A 16,159-nucleotide genomic window follows, 5' to 3' on the forward strand; every position below is an offset into this window, starting at 1 on the left:
AGCAGATTGAAAGTCAGCAGCATGGTGATGAGGAGTTACTAGGGGGAATACTTTAAATAACAGCAGAGGGAGGGAAATGCATCCATGAATAAAGAAAAGGGAAAAAGAAAGACACCTGGTTGGACTTGTTTTTTAAGTTGGATGAACAAAGAGATTTACAAAGATCAGATATTTAATGAATTGACTGCTGTGATAGTGAAACAGATCTGAGCTATCAGAATTAGATGTCTTAAAACTCAAAAGAAGGGTTGCAGCACAGGTAGGTGTAAACACAGAGAATTCCAAAATTTTTTAATGTGTTTGAAAATATGCACTATTGAAATATGAATTGCAAAGCCTTATTTAGTATAAATGATCAAATTAAAGTTGATATTTGTCAAGGGTTGAAAGTTCATATTTTAATAGTTAATCACACATGTTTTTAAGATACCTTGAGAATACATTTTCTTTTAATTTTAGTTTCTAAGCTTTCTGAAAAAAATAAATAACTACTTACAAACACTAACACATAAATATACATTCATTGTGGAAAATTCAACACAAATATATGTAGAAGAAAGAGTTAACTGTTCCCCTTCACTGTTCCTCAATTCCTCTCCCCTGAATGAAGGTAACAATTTTTTAAATATGTATTTTTGTAGTATCCTTCTGGATCTACTTCTATGTAGTTTTTACTGTGTATTTTTATATGTATATACATGCACATATAATTTCAGGTTTTATATTATATTATTTATATAATTCTGCAATTGTTCTGTTTTTATTATCCTTAATAAGTTTCTACATCAATGTATATAAATCTACCTCATTCTTTTTAACCCTGACTAGAATTGTAGAGAATAAGTGTATCACAATATATTCTGTCTTCTATTAAAGGATACTTCGGTTGCTTACATATTTTTTACCATAAAAAGTATAATTCCAGAAATTTATGATAGAATGAATTAATTTTTTAATTACTATCCTCAAGCTAATGACAAAACCCTGTTGAATGTTTGTTCTTTCTTCCCTTTCAGAATCATTTATCCTCTGCAAAACTCCTATGATTTAATTTTCACTGCTTGATGTTGGATTAAATGAAACTAATTATGAGAGAGGACTGTTGGGGAAACTGAAAATATGTAAGTATTTTCAATAGACACATGTTCTCCAAAATTCCAGTTTTATTTCAAATGCCATGATCCTGATGAACCACTTTATAAAAACAGTGGCATAGTGAACGGAGAATAATTTAGCATTAAGGCTAAAGTGTGATTGAAATTCAGTTCTAATCAGGACCACTCCACATGACATTTTGTGCCTTAGGGTCCTCATCTGTAGAGAATAATAATAATATCTACTTTTATTTGATACTGTGTGGAATAAATAAGGGATGTTTCTCACCCAAAGGTGTATTAAATAAATTTAGTTCCTTTTTTCTGATAGGCACTCAGTAAATGCAAAAAAATGATGTTGAAGTCTGTTGGTTTAGGTTTGTGTGTGACTCTGTGTGTTGTTTATTTATATGCCACCCCCCCAAAAATTAAAATACAAAATACTTCTATTAATGCATCCAATATATCCTTAGTAAAGGGACTAGAAATTAAAATTGGGAAACTAAACTAAAATCTATCTGAAGAGTTTTTTTCTCAGTATCTGGATCAGTCAAATAATCACTTTGACCACTTGCTGTCTTAACCATGAAAACCAAAGCTAGATTGTTATTAAATGTGTATATCAACGAGTGACTTTCAAAGTGTGGTGTGCAGACTAGCAGCATCCTCTGGAATGTTATTAGAAATGCAAACTAAGCTCCATCCAAAACCTACTGAACCAGAAACTTTAGGGGTTGAATACAGCAACACATTTCAGTGTGTCCTCTGGGGGATTCTGATGCATGCTCAAAGTCGAGAAACACAACTGTATATCTTTAAAACATAAATACTAAAATGTGAAATGTTATTCATTTCACTACTTATAACTTTACAAATGAAATACATCCAAACAGTACATTTTAACATGTCAAGTGAAATTATGAATATTATAATGATAGAGAACTCAAAATAGTGATACATGTTTGGTCTTGCCAAATTTCCCTCCAGATTAGTCTGTTACATGTGCTTCTTTTTACCCAGGTTTCAGAAATGACATTCTTACTAAATGTTTTCAGATGCTCATCAATTAGATGAGAGGTTAAATCTGGAATTGTTCTCAGCATCTTCCACACAGCGTTGTGTTCAAATAGCGTCCTGTGAATGGGCCTTAAAAAAAAGATTGCAATGATGTGTTAGTTTCTGCTTTATAACATAATGAATCAGTTATACATATGTTCCCATATCTCTTCCCTCTTGCGTCTCCCTCCCTCCCACCGTTGTTCACCAAATTGTTATCCTCTTGCTCCCTGGGCACACAGTTATATGACATATTCAAGCCTTCCTTGAACTTAGATACAGCTATATGAAACTGAGTTCTGTTCAATAGAATATGGGCAGCAGTGATGCCTGACATTTCCACGCCTATCCTTTAAAAGATCTCTCCTGTGTACAACCATCCATTCTCTTTTCCTATCCATTGGCTAAATGGGGGGACTCCAAGAACTCAGAGAAGGGAAGAGGTGAAAGAGGCAGAATGATCTAGGTCCTTGAGTTGCCATTTGGATGAGAAGTGACCAACAATGAGTCGACTATTGACTATTAAATAAACTGTAAATGTGTTAAGGCTCTGGAAAAAAAAAAAGATTGCACACTGAGAGACTACCACATAAATACAAAGAAACAAACAAACCAAAAAATCCTCAATTTTTGAGCTTCCAAATTTGTATTTCCATTTTTTTTCAGCATTGCTAAGGATAAGTGATGATGGTCTCTTTTGTCTTAGTAATCTTTATAATTTGTTCTCCTTCCAAGATAAAGAGGTACCTCCATGAAACTTTAAACTTTAGCATATTACATAGTGCCTTTACCTTCTTTTTATATAAAACTCAGTGCTTCAATTTTAAGATTATATCTCTCATTATTAGTCATTATAATAATAAAAACCTCTTTTAGACAATAAAATGATTGATGTCTTATTTTATTCTTGATTTTTAGGTACTATTAAAGTTAGAGCAAATGAATATGTAATTTAACATTTGAGAATATAAATTTTAAGTGAAAAGATGCATATGTAATTTTAAATAAAACATAGTTTTCTTATGATGGATGATATTTATTTACTTTTAATCATTAAATTCACTATTTAATAAATATAATACCATAATCAAGAAACAAAATTCATGTTGATTCTAAGTTTTCAAGGGACTAAACTGCTACCATGCCATTGTTAAATGTTCAGTATTTTTAAAAAATCTATTGTGAAAAATCAGTTTAGTAGTAGATAGGGAATTCAGAGTACTCACATATATGTAGGTTTGACAGAAACAGTCCCAGTTTAGGCGTGATATTCTGTTGGTTCATCTGTTATGCCTGTGTTTATGTGTGCATGTTTACTGATCACATTATAAATTGTTTTTTTTTTTTTTTTTTGGTATTGTGTGTTGTAGCAAAAAAAAAAGTTGGAAAAGCACTAATTTAGTAGATAATTTTAAGAAATACTTTTGAGAAAACTAGCTCCCCACTTAATATCATTTAAAAGTGTGTACTTCAGATGTAATAATAAAGAATTAGTATTCAGAAATGGCATGGTATTATAACCAAATCCTAAAAAACAGTCATTGATTTAGCAACCAAACAGGGGATGACAAGGAAATAATATCACAGATTTTTAAATGGACATACATTTTTAGTGGCAAAACATTTGAAATATCAGTTGCCTGAAATAATTTGGAAGGTAGACCAAGTGCCTAAGAAACCAACTGCTTCACAGAAAATAGTTGGAAAAAGTTAAAAAGTTATTGGGTTTTGTTTGCTTAATGTAAGTTGTTCGTAGCAATGTATTATTAGCTGGATAAAACTGACCAGTTATCAAACATAAATGAAAAGGAATAGAGAAGATCCAGAAATGTGTGGCATGATTTTAAAAGCCATGTCATTAGATGAATATAATAGTCATTTTTACCTGTATGGATGAGTAGACTAATGTTTTTCATCAAATTGGGAAGTTTTGGTTATTCTTTCTTCAAATATTCTCTGTCCCTTTTCTCTCTTCTCTCCTTCCGGGATTCCCATTGTGTTGATTCTGGTATACTTGGTGGTGTCCCATAGGTCTCTGAAGCTCTGTCCATGTTTTTCATTCTTATTCTTTCTCTTCTCTGACTGGATAATCTTAATTGATATATCTTCTTCAAGTTTGCCAAACTTTTCTTCTGCCAGATCAAATCTGTTGTTGAACCTCTAGTGAAGTTTTTATTTCAGTTATTGTACGTTTTAACTCCATAATCTCTATTTGGATCTTTTCTTGCAGTTTCTTTTTATTGATATTATCTATGTGGTAAGACATTATTGTCATACTTTCATTTAATTCTATAAAGTCTGTATTTCCTGTGTGCAGCTACCTAAATCTCTGTTTATTTCACTTAATAGTCATCTAATAATTGTTTGGAAATTTTCTTAAATGCCTGAACCATTAAGTCCCCCAACTTTTGCTGATGGACAGGCTGTGTGTTTTCATGCTCTACTTTAATTCATTAGACACTGTTTTCTTTATGTCTTTGAACCTATTCATAATAGTAGATTTAAAATCTTTGTCCTACTATGTCTAACATTTGAATCCTCTCAGGACATTTTTTGCTCTTGGCTGCTTCTTTCCTTACATATGGGACACACTTTGTTGTTTCTTTGCATGTCTCATAATTTTTGTTTAAAATTGAACATTTTAGCTAATGTGGCAAATCTAGCAATAAACTTTCCCCTCCTTCCCAGAGTCAAATAACAACAATGCACAATGAATTGTGGTTTTTTTAAGGGAGTTGCCAGACAAATCACAGGTGGCAGTGATTTGGGAGTGGGTTTTTTGAGGATCTCCTAACCAGTCTTCCCTTTCAGGAGCTGCAGAGCTGTTAGCTCCTAAAAACTGTTACAGAATTGGAGACAGGAGGATTAAAATAGGTCAAAATAAAAAGCTACAAACCCTGCTAATTTTCTTGAATAAATACTCCTCATGTGGTTTCATGCATCTGATTAATTTTAGAGTTCTGAAAAAATTTGTTTTGACAATCTTTGTCAGTATTTCATTGATTGTATGAAGGAGCAGATATACAGAGGTCCTCACTCTGCCATTCTAGAAGCCCTGCACTCCACATTGAATCTTAAATCCTCTGATTGATAGCAACACCCTTAATTTCTTCCCACAGATCAAAGTCAACATAGATGACAAGCAGTAAGAAGTTCATGTGACCACTGTGAGTGAGACAATCAAAAATAGTTTGGAAATAACATTACTAACAGAAGACATTAAAAGAAATAATGTTTAAAAGTCTGGAAGTCACTCAAAAATTATAACTATTAGCTTGATAAAAGAATGGACTTGTAATTTACATATTCTGACTAAAAATTCAAAACAATTTTTCCTTCAACTAACTTAATCTTGCTCTGAAAATCTTTTCTTGTTAAATCCCTATTTTTTAGTTTACTTCTGCCTTTCCTACATGGATACTCAAGAATCTTCAAATACTTGGATTACCATACTTGGAACAGGAAGAAAAAAGAGGAATTGTAACATACTGCTATAACCTCCTATTACCACCATTCTTACATTGCTTTTGCTGCCCCACTTGGGCACTGGTCTTAAGGGTGTCTGAGGCTCTGCCCTGACAAATTATGTGCAGTTCCGAAATTTCCCAAAAATTTTTCAGTGGAGTCTAACATACACCCCTGTGATGGTAAACCAAAATATTCAGGTCTGAAAACTTGGCCTCCACTTCCACCATTTAAATGGAACTTCACTTTTCTTTCAATCTCTACATTTCTTGTTTGGCAGGAACTTTCATATACATCATACCCACTCCTTCTTACCACATCTTCCTGACTTACTCTTAATGCAGTGAAAGAAACTAGATTAACAAAAAGAAAAATTCATATATTGAGAAAAACTATAATGTTCAAACTATTACTAGCAAATAGTTGTTTAATAGTGTTTTTCTTATCATTATCATCATTATGAATTATCAGATCACTTATAATGGTGTGAAAAAAATGTTATTTCCCTTGTATTTTCATTTACTCACCTTGGTTTCTATTTCTAGCCCCAATTCCAGCTGATGGCAAAAAGCAACATTTTAAAATATTCCAAGTATTTCAGGCATTACACATGGAAATAAAATAATTATAGGATTCCTTTTCTACTCCTTTCTCTCCTGGTGATCATCTCAAGCCTAGGAGCTTGTAAAGAGTCATGATAATTTGGTAACTGGCTTCTGATCACCAGCACTTATGTGTACTGACATCTGCTGAGTTCTAACTATTATGAATAGCCATTGGAATCCATGTTTTCACTGAATTCCTAAATGTTTCAAGTTGTAGGTACATGTGATCTATATTTTGTAAAGCTCTTGTAAAACTGTTGACTTTTTCACTCTCCACTAATTCATCATACTTCTTGCAAATAAGGAGAGAGCTTGATTGTTTCAGGAAATGTATTTGCAGCTGTGGGAAAATGGTTAGGGCTCTCTTAAAGTCTCTATACCCTTAATATTAATAGTTTACTCAGATGTGTAGATTAAATGGAGTTTCTGAATTTTTCTTCAATTAATCTGTTTTTTTTTTAGAATCCTTAATCTACTAGGTTGACGAGTAAAACAAAACAAAACAAAAATCCTTACACTGTCTCTTAATAATATGGCAAATCTCATAATATACTCTCTATTCAATTTAAATATTGAGACTACACAAAGTTCCAACACTGGCTGCCTCACATGTTCTTTTTCAAAGACTTAGACTCTTTAGTAAAACTGCTTAGTTTACCAGAGTTACTCCACTCACAATACTTCTCCCCAGGAAGGGATGCAAGTGTATAAGGGGATTTATTGGGTCCTTGTGGCAGTCGCTAGAGGAACAGTTGGACAGCATGTGCTGAAAATTTTGTTGAAGAAATAAAATCAACTTCTATTACAGGGCACATAAATAGAGCCATTTAACTTGCGTAGGAAGTTTCCCAATAAAACAGTGGTGAATTGGAACACTCAGGTGCAAGTAGGGAGAGAGAGAAAGTAGTGAAATATGCTATAAGAAGCAATATTTAGGGACCAGTCACCTCCACCATGAATCCAACACAAGCCACTGAGCCAAACTGACCCACTGGGGGCAGACACCAAAAACAGCGAGAACTACAAATGCGCAGCCTGCGAAAAGGACACCACAAACACAGTAATTTAAGCAAAATCAGAAGACAGAAAAACACAAAGCAGATGAAGGAGCAAGGTAAAAACTCAACAGACCAAACAAATGAAGAGGAAATAGGCAGTCGACTTGAAAAATAAGTCAGATTAATGATAGTAAAGATGATACAAAATCTTGGAAATAGATTGGAGAAAATACAAGAAATGTTTAAAAAGGAACTAGAAGAACTAAAGAAAAAACAAACAATGATGAACAACAAAATAAATGAAATTAAAAATTCTCTAGAAGGAATCAATAGCAGAATAATTGAGACAGAAGAACGAATAAGGGCCCTGGAAGATAAAATAGTGGAAATAACTATCACAGACCAGAATAAAGAAAAAAGAATGAAAAGAATTGAGGACAGTCTCAGAGACCACTGAGACAACATTAAATGCACCAACATTCAAATTATAGAGGTCCCAAAGGAGGAAGAGAAGAAGAAACGAGCTGAGAAAATATTTGAATGAATTATAGTTGAAAACTTCCCTAATATGGGAAAAGAAATAGTTAATCAAGTCCAGGAAGCACAGAGAGTCACATACAGGATAAATCCAAGGAGAACAGCCCAAGACACATATTAATCAAACTATCAAAAATTAAATGCAAACAAAAAATATTAAAAATAGTGAGGGAAAAACAGCAAATAACATACAAGGGAATCCCCATAAGGTTAACAGCTGAAGTTTCAACAGAAAAACTTCAAGCCAGAAGGGAGTGGCAGGACATACTGAAAGTGATGAAAGGGAAAAACCTGCAACCAAGATGACTCTACCCAGCCAGGATCTCATTCAGATTTGACGGAGAAATTAAAACCTTTACAAACAAGCAAAATCTAAGAAAGTTCGGCACCACCAAACCAGCTTTACAACAAATGCTAAAGGAAATTCTCTAGGCAGAAAACACAAGAGATGGAAAAGACCTACAAAAACAAACCCAAAACAATTAAGAAACTGGTAATAAGAACATGGATATTGATAAATGAATGTAAGTGTAAATGGATTAAATGCTCCAACCAAAAGACATAGACTGGCTGAATGGATACAAAAACAAGATCCCTATATATGCTGTCTACAAGAGACCCACTTCAGACCTAGGGAAACATACAGACTGAAAGTGAAGGGAAGGAAAAAAAATATTCCATGAAGAGGGAAATCAAAAGAAAGCTAGAGGAGCAATTCTCATATCAGACAAAATAGACTTTAAAATAGACTATTACAAGAGACAAAGACGGACAATACATAATGATCAAGGGACCGATCCAACAAGAAGATATAACAAGAGTAAATATTTATGAACCCAACATAGGTGCACCTCAATACATAAGGCAAATGCTAACACCCATAAAAGAGGAAATTGACAGTAACAAAGTCATAGTAGGGGACATTAACACACCACTTTCACCAATGGACAGATCATCCAAAATGAAAATAAATAAGGAAACACAAGCATTAAATGATACATTAAACAAGAGGGACTTAATTGATATTTATAGGACATTCCAATCGAAAACAACAGAATACACATTCTTCTCAAGTGCTCATGGAACATTCTCCAGGATACATCATATCTTGCATCACAAATCAATCCTTGGTATTTTTAGAAAATTGAAATCGTATCAAGGATCTTTTCCGACCACAAGGCTATGAGATTAGGTATCAATTCCTGGAAAAAATCTGTAAAAAATACAAACACATGGAGGCTAAACAATACATTACTAACTAACCAGAGATCACTGAATAAATCAAAGAGGGAATCAAAAATACCTATGACAATGAAAACACAATGAAAACAAATGACAATGAAAACACGATGACCGAAACCTATGGGATGCAGCAAAAACACTTCTAAGAGGGAAATTCGTAACAATACAATGCTACGTCAAGAAACAAGAAATATCTCAAATAAACAACCTTACTTTACACCTAAAGCAATTAGGGAAAGAAGAACAAAAATACCCTAAAGTAAGCAGAAGGGAAGAAGTCATAAACATCATATTAGAAATGAATGAAAAAGCAATGAAGGAAACAATAGCAAAGATCAATAAAGTTAAAGCTGTTTTTTTGAGAAGATAAACAAAATTGATAAACCATTAGTCAGATTCATCAAGAAAAAAAGAGAGAAGACTCAAATCAACAGAATTAGAAATGAAAAAGGAGAAGAAACAACTGACACTGCAGAAATACAAAGGATAATGAGAGATTACTATAAGCAACCTTATGCCAATAAAATGGACAACCTGGAAGAAATGGACAAATTCTTAGAAAAGAACAACCTCCCGAGACTGAACCAGGAAGAAATAGAAAATATGAACAGACCAATCACAAGCACTGAAATTGAAACTGTGATTAAAAATCTTCCAACAAACAAAAGCCCAGGACCAGATGGCTTCACAGGCGAATTCTATCAAACATTTAGAGAAGAGCTAACACCTAACCTTCTCAAAATCTTCCAAAATATAACAGAGAGAAGAACACCCCCAAAAGCATTCTATGAGGCCACCATCACCCTGATACCAACACCAGACAAAGATGTCACAAAGAAAGAAAACTATAGGCCAATATCACTGATGAACATAGATGCAAAATCCTCAGCAAAATACTAGCAAACAAAATCCAATAGCACATTAAAAGTATCATAAACCATGATCAAGTGGGGTTTATCCCAGGAATGAAAGGATTATTCAATATACACAAATCAATCAATGTGATAAACCATATTAACAAATTGAAGGAGAAAAACCGTATGATCATGTAAATAGATGGAGAAAAATCTTTCAAAAAAATTCAACATCCATTTCAGATAAAAACCCTCCAGAAAGTAGGCATAGAGGGAAATTACCTCAACATAATAAAGGCCTTATATGAGAACCCACAGCCAACATCTTTTTCTCACCACTATTATTCAACATAGTTTTGGAAGTTTTAGACACAACAATCAGAGAAGAAAAAGAAATAAAAGGAATCTTAATCAGAAAACAAGAAGTAAAGCTGTCACTGTTTGAAGATGACATGATACTATACATAGAGAATCCTAAAGATGTTACCAGAAAGCTACTAGAGCTAATCAATGAATTTGGTAAAGTTGCAGGATACAAAATTAATGCACAGAAATCTCTTGCATTCCTATATACTAATGATGAAAGATCTGAAAGAGAAATTAAGGAAACACTCCCATTTACCATTGCAACAAAAAGAATAAAATACCTAGGAGTAAACCTACCTAAGGAGACAAAAGACCTGTATGCAGAAAACTATAAGACAGTGATGAGAGAAATTAAAGATGATACAAACAGATGGAGAGATATACCATGTTTTTGAATTGGAAGAATCAACATTGTGAAAATGACTATACAACCCAAAGCAATCTACAGATTCAGTGCAGTACCTATCAAATTACCAATGGCATTTTTCACAGAAGTAGAACAAAACACTTCATAATTTGTATGGAAACACAAAAGAGCCCGAATAGCCAAAGCAATCTTGAGAATGAAAAACAGAGCTGGAGGAATGAGGCTCCTGGACTTCAGACTATACTACAAAGCTACAGTAATCAAGACAGTATGGTACTGGCACAAAAACAGAAATATAGATCAATGGAACAGGATAGAAAGCCCAGAGGTAAACCCACGCACATACGGTCACCTTATTTTTGATCAAGGAGGCAAGAATATACAACGGAGAAAAGACAGCCTCTTCAATAAGTGGTGCTGGGAAAATTGGAGAACTACATGTTAAATAATGAAATTAGAACAATACCTAACACCATATACAAAAATGAACTCAAAATTGATTAAAGACCTAAGTGTAAGGTCAGACACTATCAAACTCTTAGAGGAAAACTTACGCAGAACACTCTATGACATAAATCATAGCAAGATCCTTTTTGACCCACCTCCTAGAGAAATGGGAACAAAAACAAGAATAAACAAATGAGACCAAATTAAACTTCAAAGCTTTTGCACAGCAAAGGAAACAATAAACAAGACAAAAAGACAACACTCAGAATGGGAGAAAATATTTGCAGCGAAGCAACTGACCAAGGATTAATCTCCAAAATTTACAAACAACGCATGCAGCTCAATATCAAGAAAACAAACAACCCAATCCAAAAATGGTCAGAAGACCTAAAGAAACATTTCTCCAAAGAAGACATACAGATTGCCAACAAACATGTGAAAGGATGCTCAACATCACTAATCATTAGAGAAATGCAAATCAAAACTACGATGAGATATAGTCTCACACAAGTTGGAATGGCCATCATCAAAAATCTACAAACAATAAATGCTGGACAGGGTGTGGAGAAGTGGGAACCCTCTTGCACTGTTGGTGGGAATGTAAATTAATACAGCCACAATGGAGATCAGTATGGAGTTTCCTTAAAACCTAAAAATAGAACTGTCATAACATCCAGCAATCCCACTACTCGGAATATACCCTGAGAAAACCACAAATCAAAGGAGTCATGTACCACAATGTTCATTGCAGCTCTATTTACAATAGCCAGGACATGGAAGCAGCATAAATGTCCATTGACAGATGAACAGATAAAGAAGATATGGCTCATATATATAATGGAATATTACTCAGCCTTAAAAAGAAATGAAATTGAGTTATTTGTAGTGAGGTGGATGGACCTATAGTCTGTCATGCAGAGTGAAGTAAGTCAGAAAGAAAAATAAATACCATGTGCTAACACATATGTATGGAATTAAAAAAAAAAAAAAAAAAGAATATTCTGAAGAACGTAGGTGTAGGACAGGAATAAAGACACAGGTATAGAGAGTGGAATTGAGGACATGGGGAGCGGGAAGGGTAAGCTGGGATGAAGTGAGATAGTGGCATGGACTTATTTATACTACCAAATGTAAAACAGATAGGTAGTCTGAAGCAGCCGTATAGCACAGGGAGATTATCTCAGTGCTTTGTGACCACCTAGAGGGGTGTGATAGGGAGGGTGGAAGGGAGATGCAAGAGGGAGGAGATATAGGGACATATGTATATGTATATTTGATTCACTTTGTTATAAAGCAGAAACTACCACACCATTGTAAAGCAATAATACTCCAGTAAAGATGTTAAAATATCAACCAATCAATCAATATATAAAGAAAGAAAGAAGCAGTATTTAACTGAGAAACAAAGAGTTTTATTTCTTCAAGGACACATAGCTAATGGTGATTAGAAAGAAAATGAAATACTGAAAATTGCTAAGTGAAGAAGAAATCATGCTAACACACAAACACACACACACACACACACACACACACACACACACACACACACACACACAGAAAGAGGAGGAATTCTGAATGCAAGAAAAATTTCCCTCAGGAGGAGTTACCAAAAGGCCCATGATGGTCTCTAAAATTGAAAGTAAACTTCAGAGATGCTGATTAATTTCTACTTCTCAGTGACCTATAGACATCAAAGAAAGTATCTTTAGGTCCTGCCATAAAGCAATCAATAGTTAACTGGAATTAAATATATTTGGAGATAGAGTTTCTTCATATATTTTAAGAGCTGTCAAGTTAAAGAGGGATTAATATTATTGTGTCTGGCATTTTGTGTAGAAGGTATAAAGAGGTCACTTTTTTTCTAATTAAAAAGCACAATTAAAATATTAAAGAAAATAAAACATACCCTTAGGTATGTATAAACAAAATTCAAATATTAGCTCCCTATCAAAGTTCTCCTGCTGTTTGAGTTCAAATTTTCTTTTAATAATAGTTAAAAATAACCAACCAAACAGAAAGCAACAGGGGGCTCAGTCTCATGTACTGTGGGAAACTTGATAATCCTGAGAATTGGGGGGAAGTTTATATTTCTTCCAATTGCTTCTTGTTGTTCTCCTATTTTCACTGAATACGTAAGCTCTGTTCTGGACAGCAGAATTTGCTGTGGTCGGTTTTATTTTTTTTTACTTTCAAAAAACATCTATCTTTCCCACATATGATATTCATATCAGATAGAGAACAGATTACCACTTGTTTTTAATTTTGAATATATTCACTAATGTTATCAAGTGATTCTTTTACAAGGATTGGACAAGAGCAGTGACGTTCAAACACACACACACACAGTCACAGAGCGCTTTGTTTAACTAAATCTTACATAGACTGTATATAAATAAAAGCAGACCTACACTAGTTTAAGGAGTGGGAGGATAGGTCAGTTTCCATACCAGATCCATGTCTCCCCCTACACATCTGAAGGAGCAGTGAGAAATCCACAGAGCTGATATAGAATTATAAGAAAATCAAGGTTCCTTTCAACATGGATGTTCTATTATTTTATTTAGTTGATTGCCCAGTATATTTTTAATTCTTTATATTATCATACACTTACAAGGAATTTTATTTTCAAAATCCAACCTCCTCCTTTTAAAGTAAGAAATCTGAGGCTTAGATATGTTAAGTAAATTGTTCAAGGTCACACAGATAATAAATTGTAGAGCCAGGTAGTCTCACTCTGGATCCTCAGGGTTCCCAACCACTTAGCCACCACAGTTAGCCAAATCTTCATTATAGTCATTTACATTTTTTTGAGTTATTGGGCTAATTGAGTTAGGGCAGATTCTATTCCAGGTTTTGCTGAGTCTGACAAATAAAATAAAGAACATAAATTTATAAATTAAAAATTTGGAACAAACATGAATATTTATTTAGAAAGGGAAGCAAGGACAATAGATAATCATTACAAATTTTTAAAAGCTACACAATTTCAAAACACCACAAAATCCAGAAAAATAATATAGTATTTTTATTAATTAGTTGTATATCCATTATATTTACTTTTCTAAAATTTTTACTACATTTCTTATATATTTTTACCTCTTTGTATAACACCAATTTTATATCATTTTTATTGAAAAGAATATTCTCTGAAGCTTGGTTGGTAAAATGTTTTTAATTATTCTTAATAATTTAGAAATGCTTCCTTTTTAAACATTAGAATTCCTGTCAAATTTAGGAAAATCTAAGTCCACATTTCTTTCATGTGTGGGCTTTAAGATTTGGAAAGCTTTTCCATGGATTCAATTCTCTCATCATACATTTCGAAGTATGTGCTATTCGACTGCCAACATGTTTCTGGTACCAGGTTGCCATAGGATGGTTGTATATGGTGATGACAGCTCTGACCCATGTCAAGATGCTATTGGATCCACTCAGTGAGTGATAGGGTTAATCCTGACAGCCATTCATACACTAGGACAGAGAGCAATAATAACTTGCATGTACAGCAATGACTTAGAACCAAAAATTAAATCCCAGTAGACCAAATGAAAAGTATCTTTAACTCAATTTTCCCTAAACTGAATCCACAAAATGTCAGAAACCACTCCAATGCCAGGTGTCATGAATGTGTAGGAAAAGAAAGTTGATAGGCTAAGAGAAAAAAATTGATTAAAGTTAAAATGTCTTCCTTTTGCAAATGTTACAAAAATTTATGAGCATGTGAATACATTTCTAAGGCCTCTCTCAGGTCCGTGGAAGGAACCTATGCAAATCAAATGACAGGCCTAAAGCTTAAGCTTCATTACCTTTAGGTTATGGTCTGATTTAAGGTCTAGGCATTAAGCAAAAGAAAGAGTAAAAAGAAAATAGCTCTATAATCAGACTGGATTAAAAACTGAAGGCTTTGAATCTGGAGTGAAAAGAGGTAGAAATTTTATAAAGGCATGAAAGTGAGGAACACAGAGCAAAGTAAAGGTATGAGCCTGAATCAAAGGCCATGAAGGAATTTGCTCAGATTTACAATTTGGGGGAAAAAATGGTGGAAATTATAGTGTGGATTATCAGCTGGGAGTAGAATACCAGGGAGTGTGTTCCATTTGTTTATATCTGTCCCTAGAGCACACACCCTGTGCACCAAGCTATGGGAGTTCCTCAAGGAACCCAAAAACTTGCTGTAATTTGATGATATTATGTGTGGGAATACAAAAACATTTTCAGAAACTTCACAGCTAAAATTCCTAGGTTTTATCAAGAATATAACATTTGATCAAATGTTCTGTGAACCACAGATTATTGGGATAGAAAAATCCAGCTGAAAATGTCACTTTAATTAAAGGATGCCCACACACATACACTTGGACCTCCTTAATAGTTTTAAAAGCAGCATTTATGACAGTAACTACATTATTTAAAACAGTTAAAAATGTGATTTTTTTCCCAAATGTGATTTATTTTTATCCATTTTCCCCTTACACTTTCAAGTAGTCCACTATAAAATTATTTTCCTGGAATCTAGTGTGTACCTGAATTTTTCTTGTATCATTAATATGTACATCACCTTCTGTCTGACTTTGACTTGCCTAATCAGTCAAGAATCAATGAACAGAATAACAATATATTTTATTTGATTATCCAAATTCAGATGACAAATGTTGATCATTATCAGTTTTTCCAGAAATTAGGTTTGGTCATTCATGAAGAGCAGACATCAGAGTTACAGTATGATTTGGATTCTCTTTGTTATTCTTATACACAGTTGAAAATTAAAAGATTAGTGACAGCAACTGTAACTCTTCTTTTCAAGTTTTAAAAAATATATATATATATATATATATATATTATGATTAGAAATGTTAAAATTAGAAATTTTTTAAAATGTCTCTCCTTGTTGTTTGAAGTGGATGAGCTGGGCTTTTCCATGGGAGAAATTAAAAGACATGTACTTCCAAAATAAAATAGCAGATCTCCTTTCATTTCACAGGGACACGATTGAAGAAGATAATAATCCACCTGTTGATTGAAATTTTTAGGAGGAGGGATCATAAAACAATTTTCAAAAACTTAATTTATCTACATATTTATGAATCCAACACCAAATTTGAGAATCCTCAGGAAAGGTACCTCATCA

At 33.5% G+C, this 16,159-nt stretch overlaps 1 protein-coding gene across 1 annotated transcript in view; it reads right to left on the reverse strand.

Moving 5' to 3' along the window:
* Window positions 1-16,159, reverse strand: part of CNBD1 (cyclic nucleotide binding domain containing 1) — a 397,351-nt gene that overhangs the window by 120,746 nt on the left and 260,446 nt on the right. Inside the window, 1 exon segment of the mRNA XM_067711697.1 lies at window positions 2,095-2,240. Within this exon segment, the coding sequence (XP_067567798.1) occupies window positions 2,095-2,240 (146 nt within the window).

The sequence above is a fragment of the Pseudorca crassidens genome, chromosome 17 (assembly GCF_039906515.1).
Source record: "Pseudorca crassidens isolate mPseCra1 chromosome 17, mPseCra1.hap1, whole genome shotgun sequence".
In the NCBI taxonomy this organism is placed as follows: Eukaryota; Metazoa; Chordata; class Mammalia; order Artiodactyla; family Delphinidae; genus Pseudorca; species Pseudorca crassidens.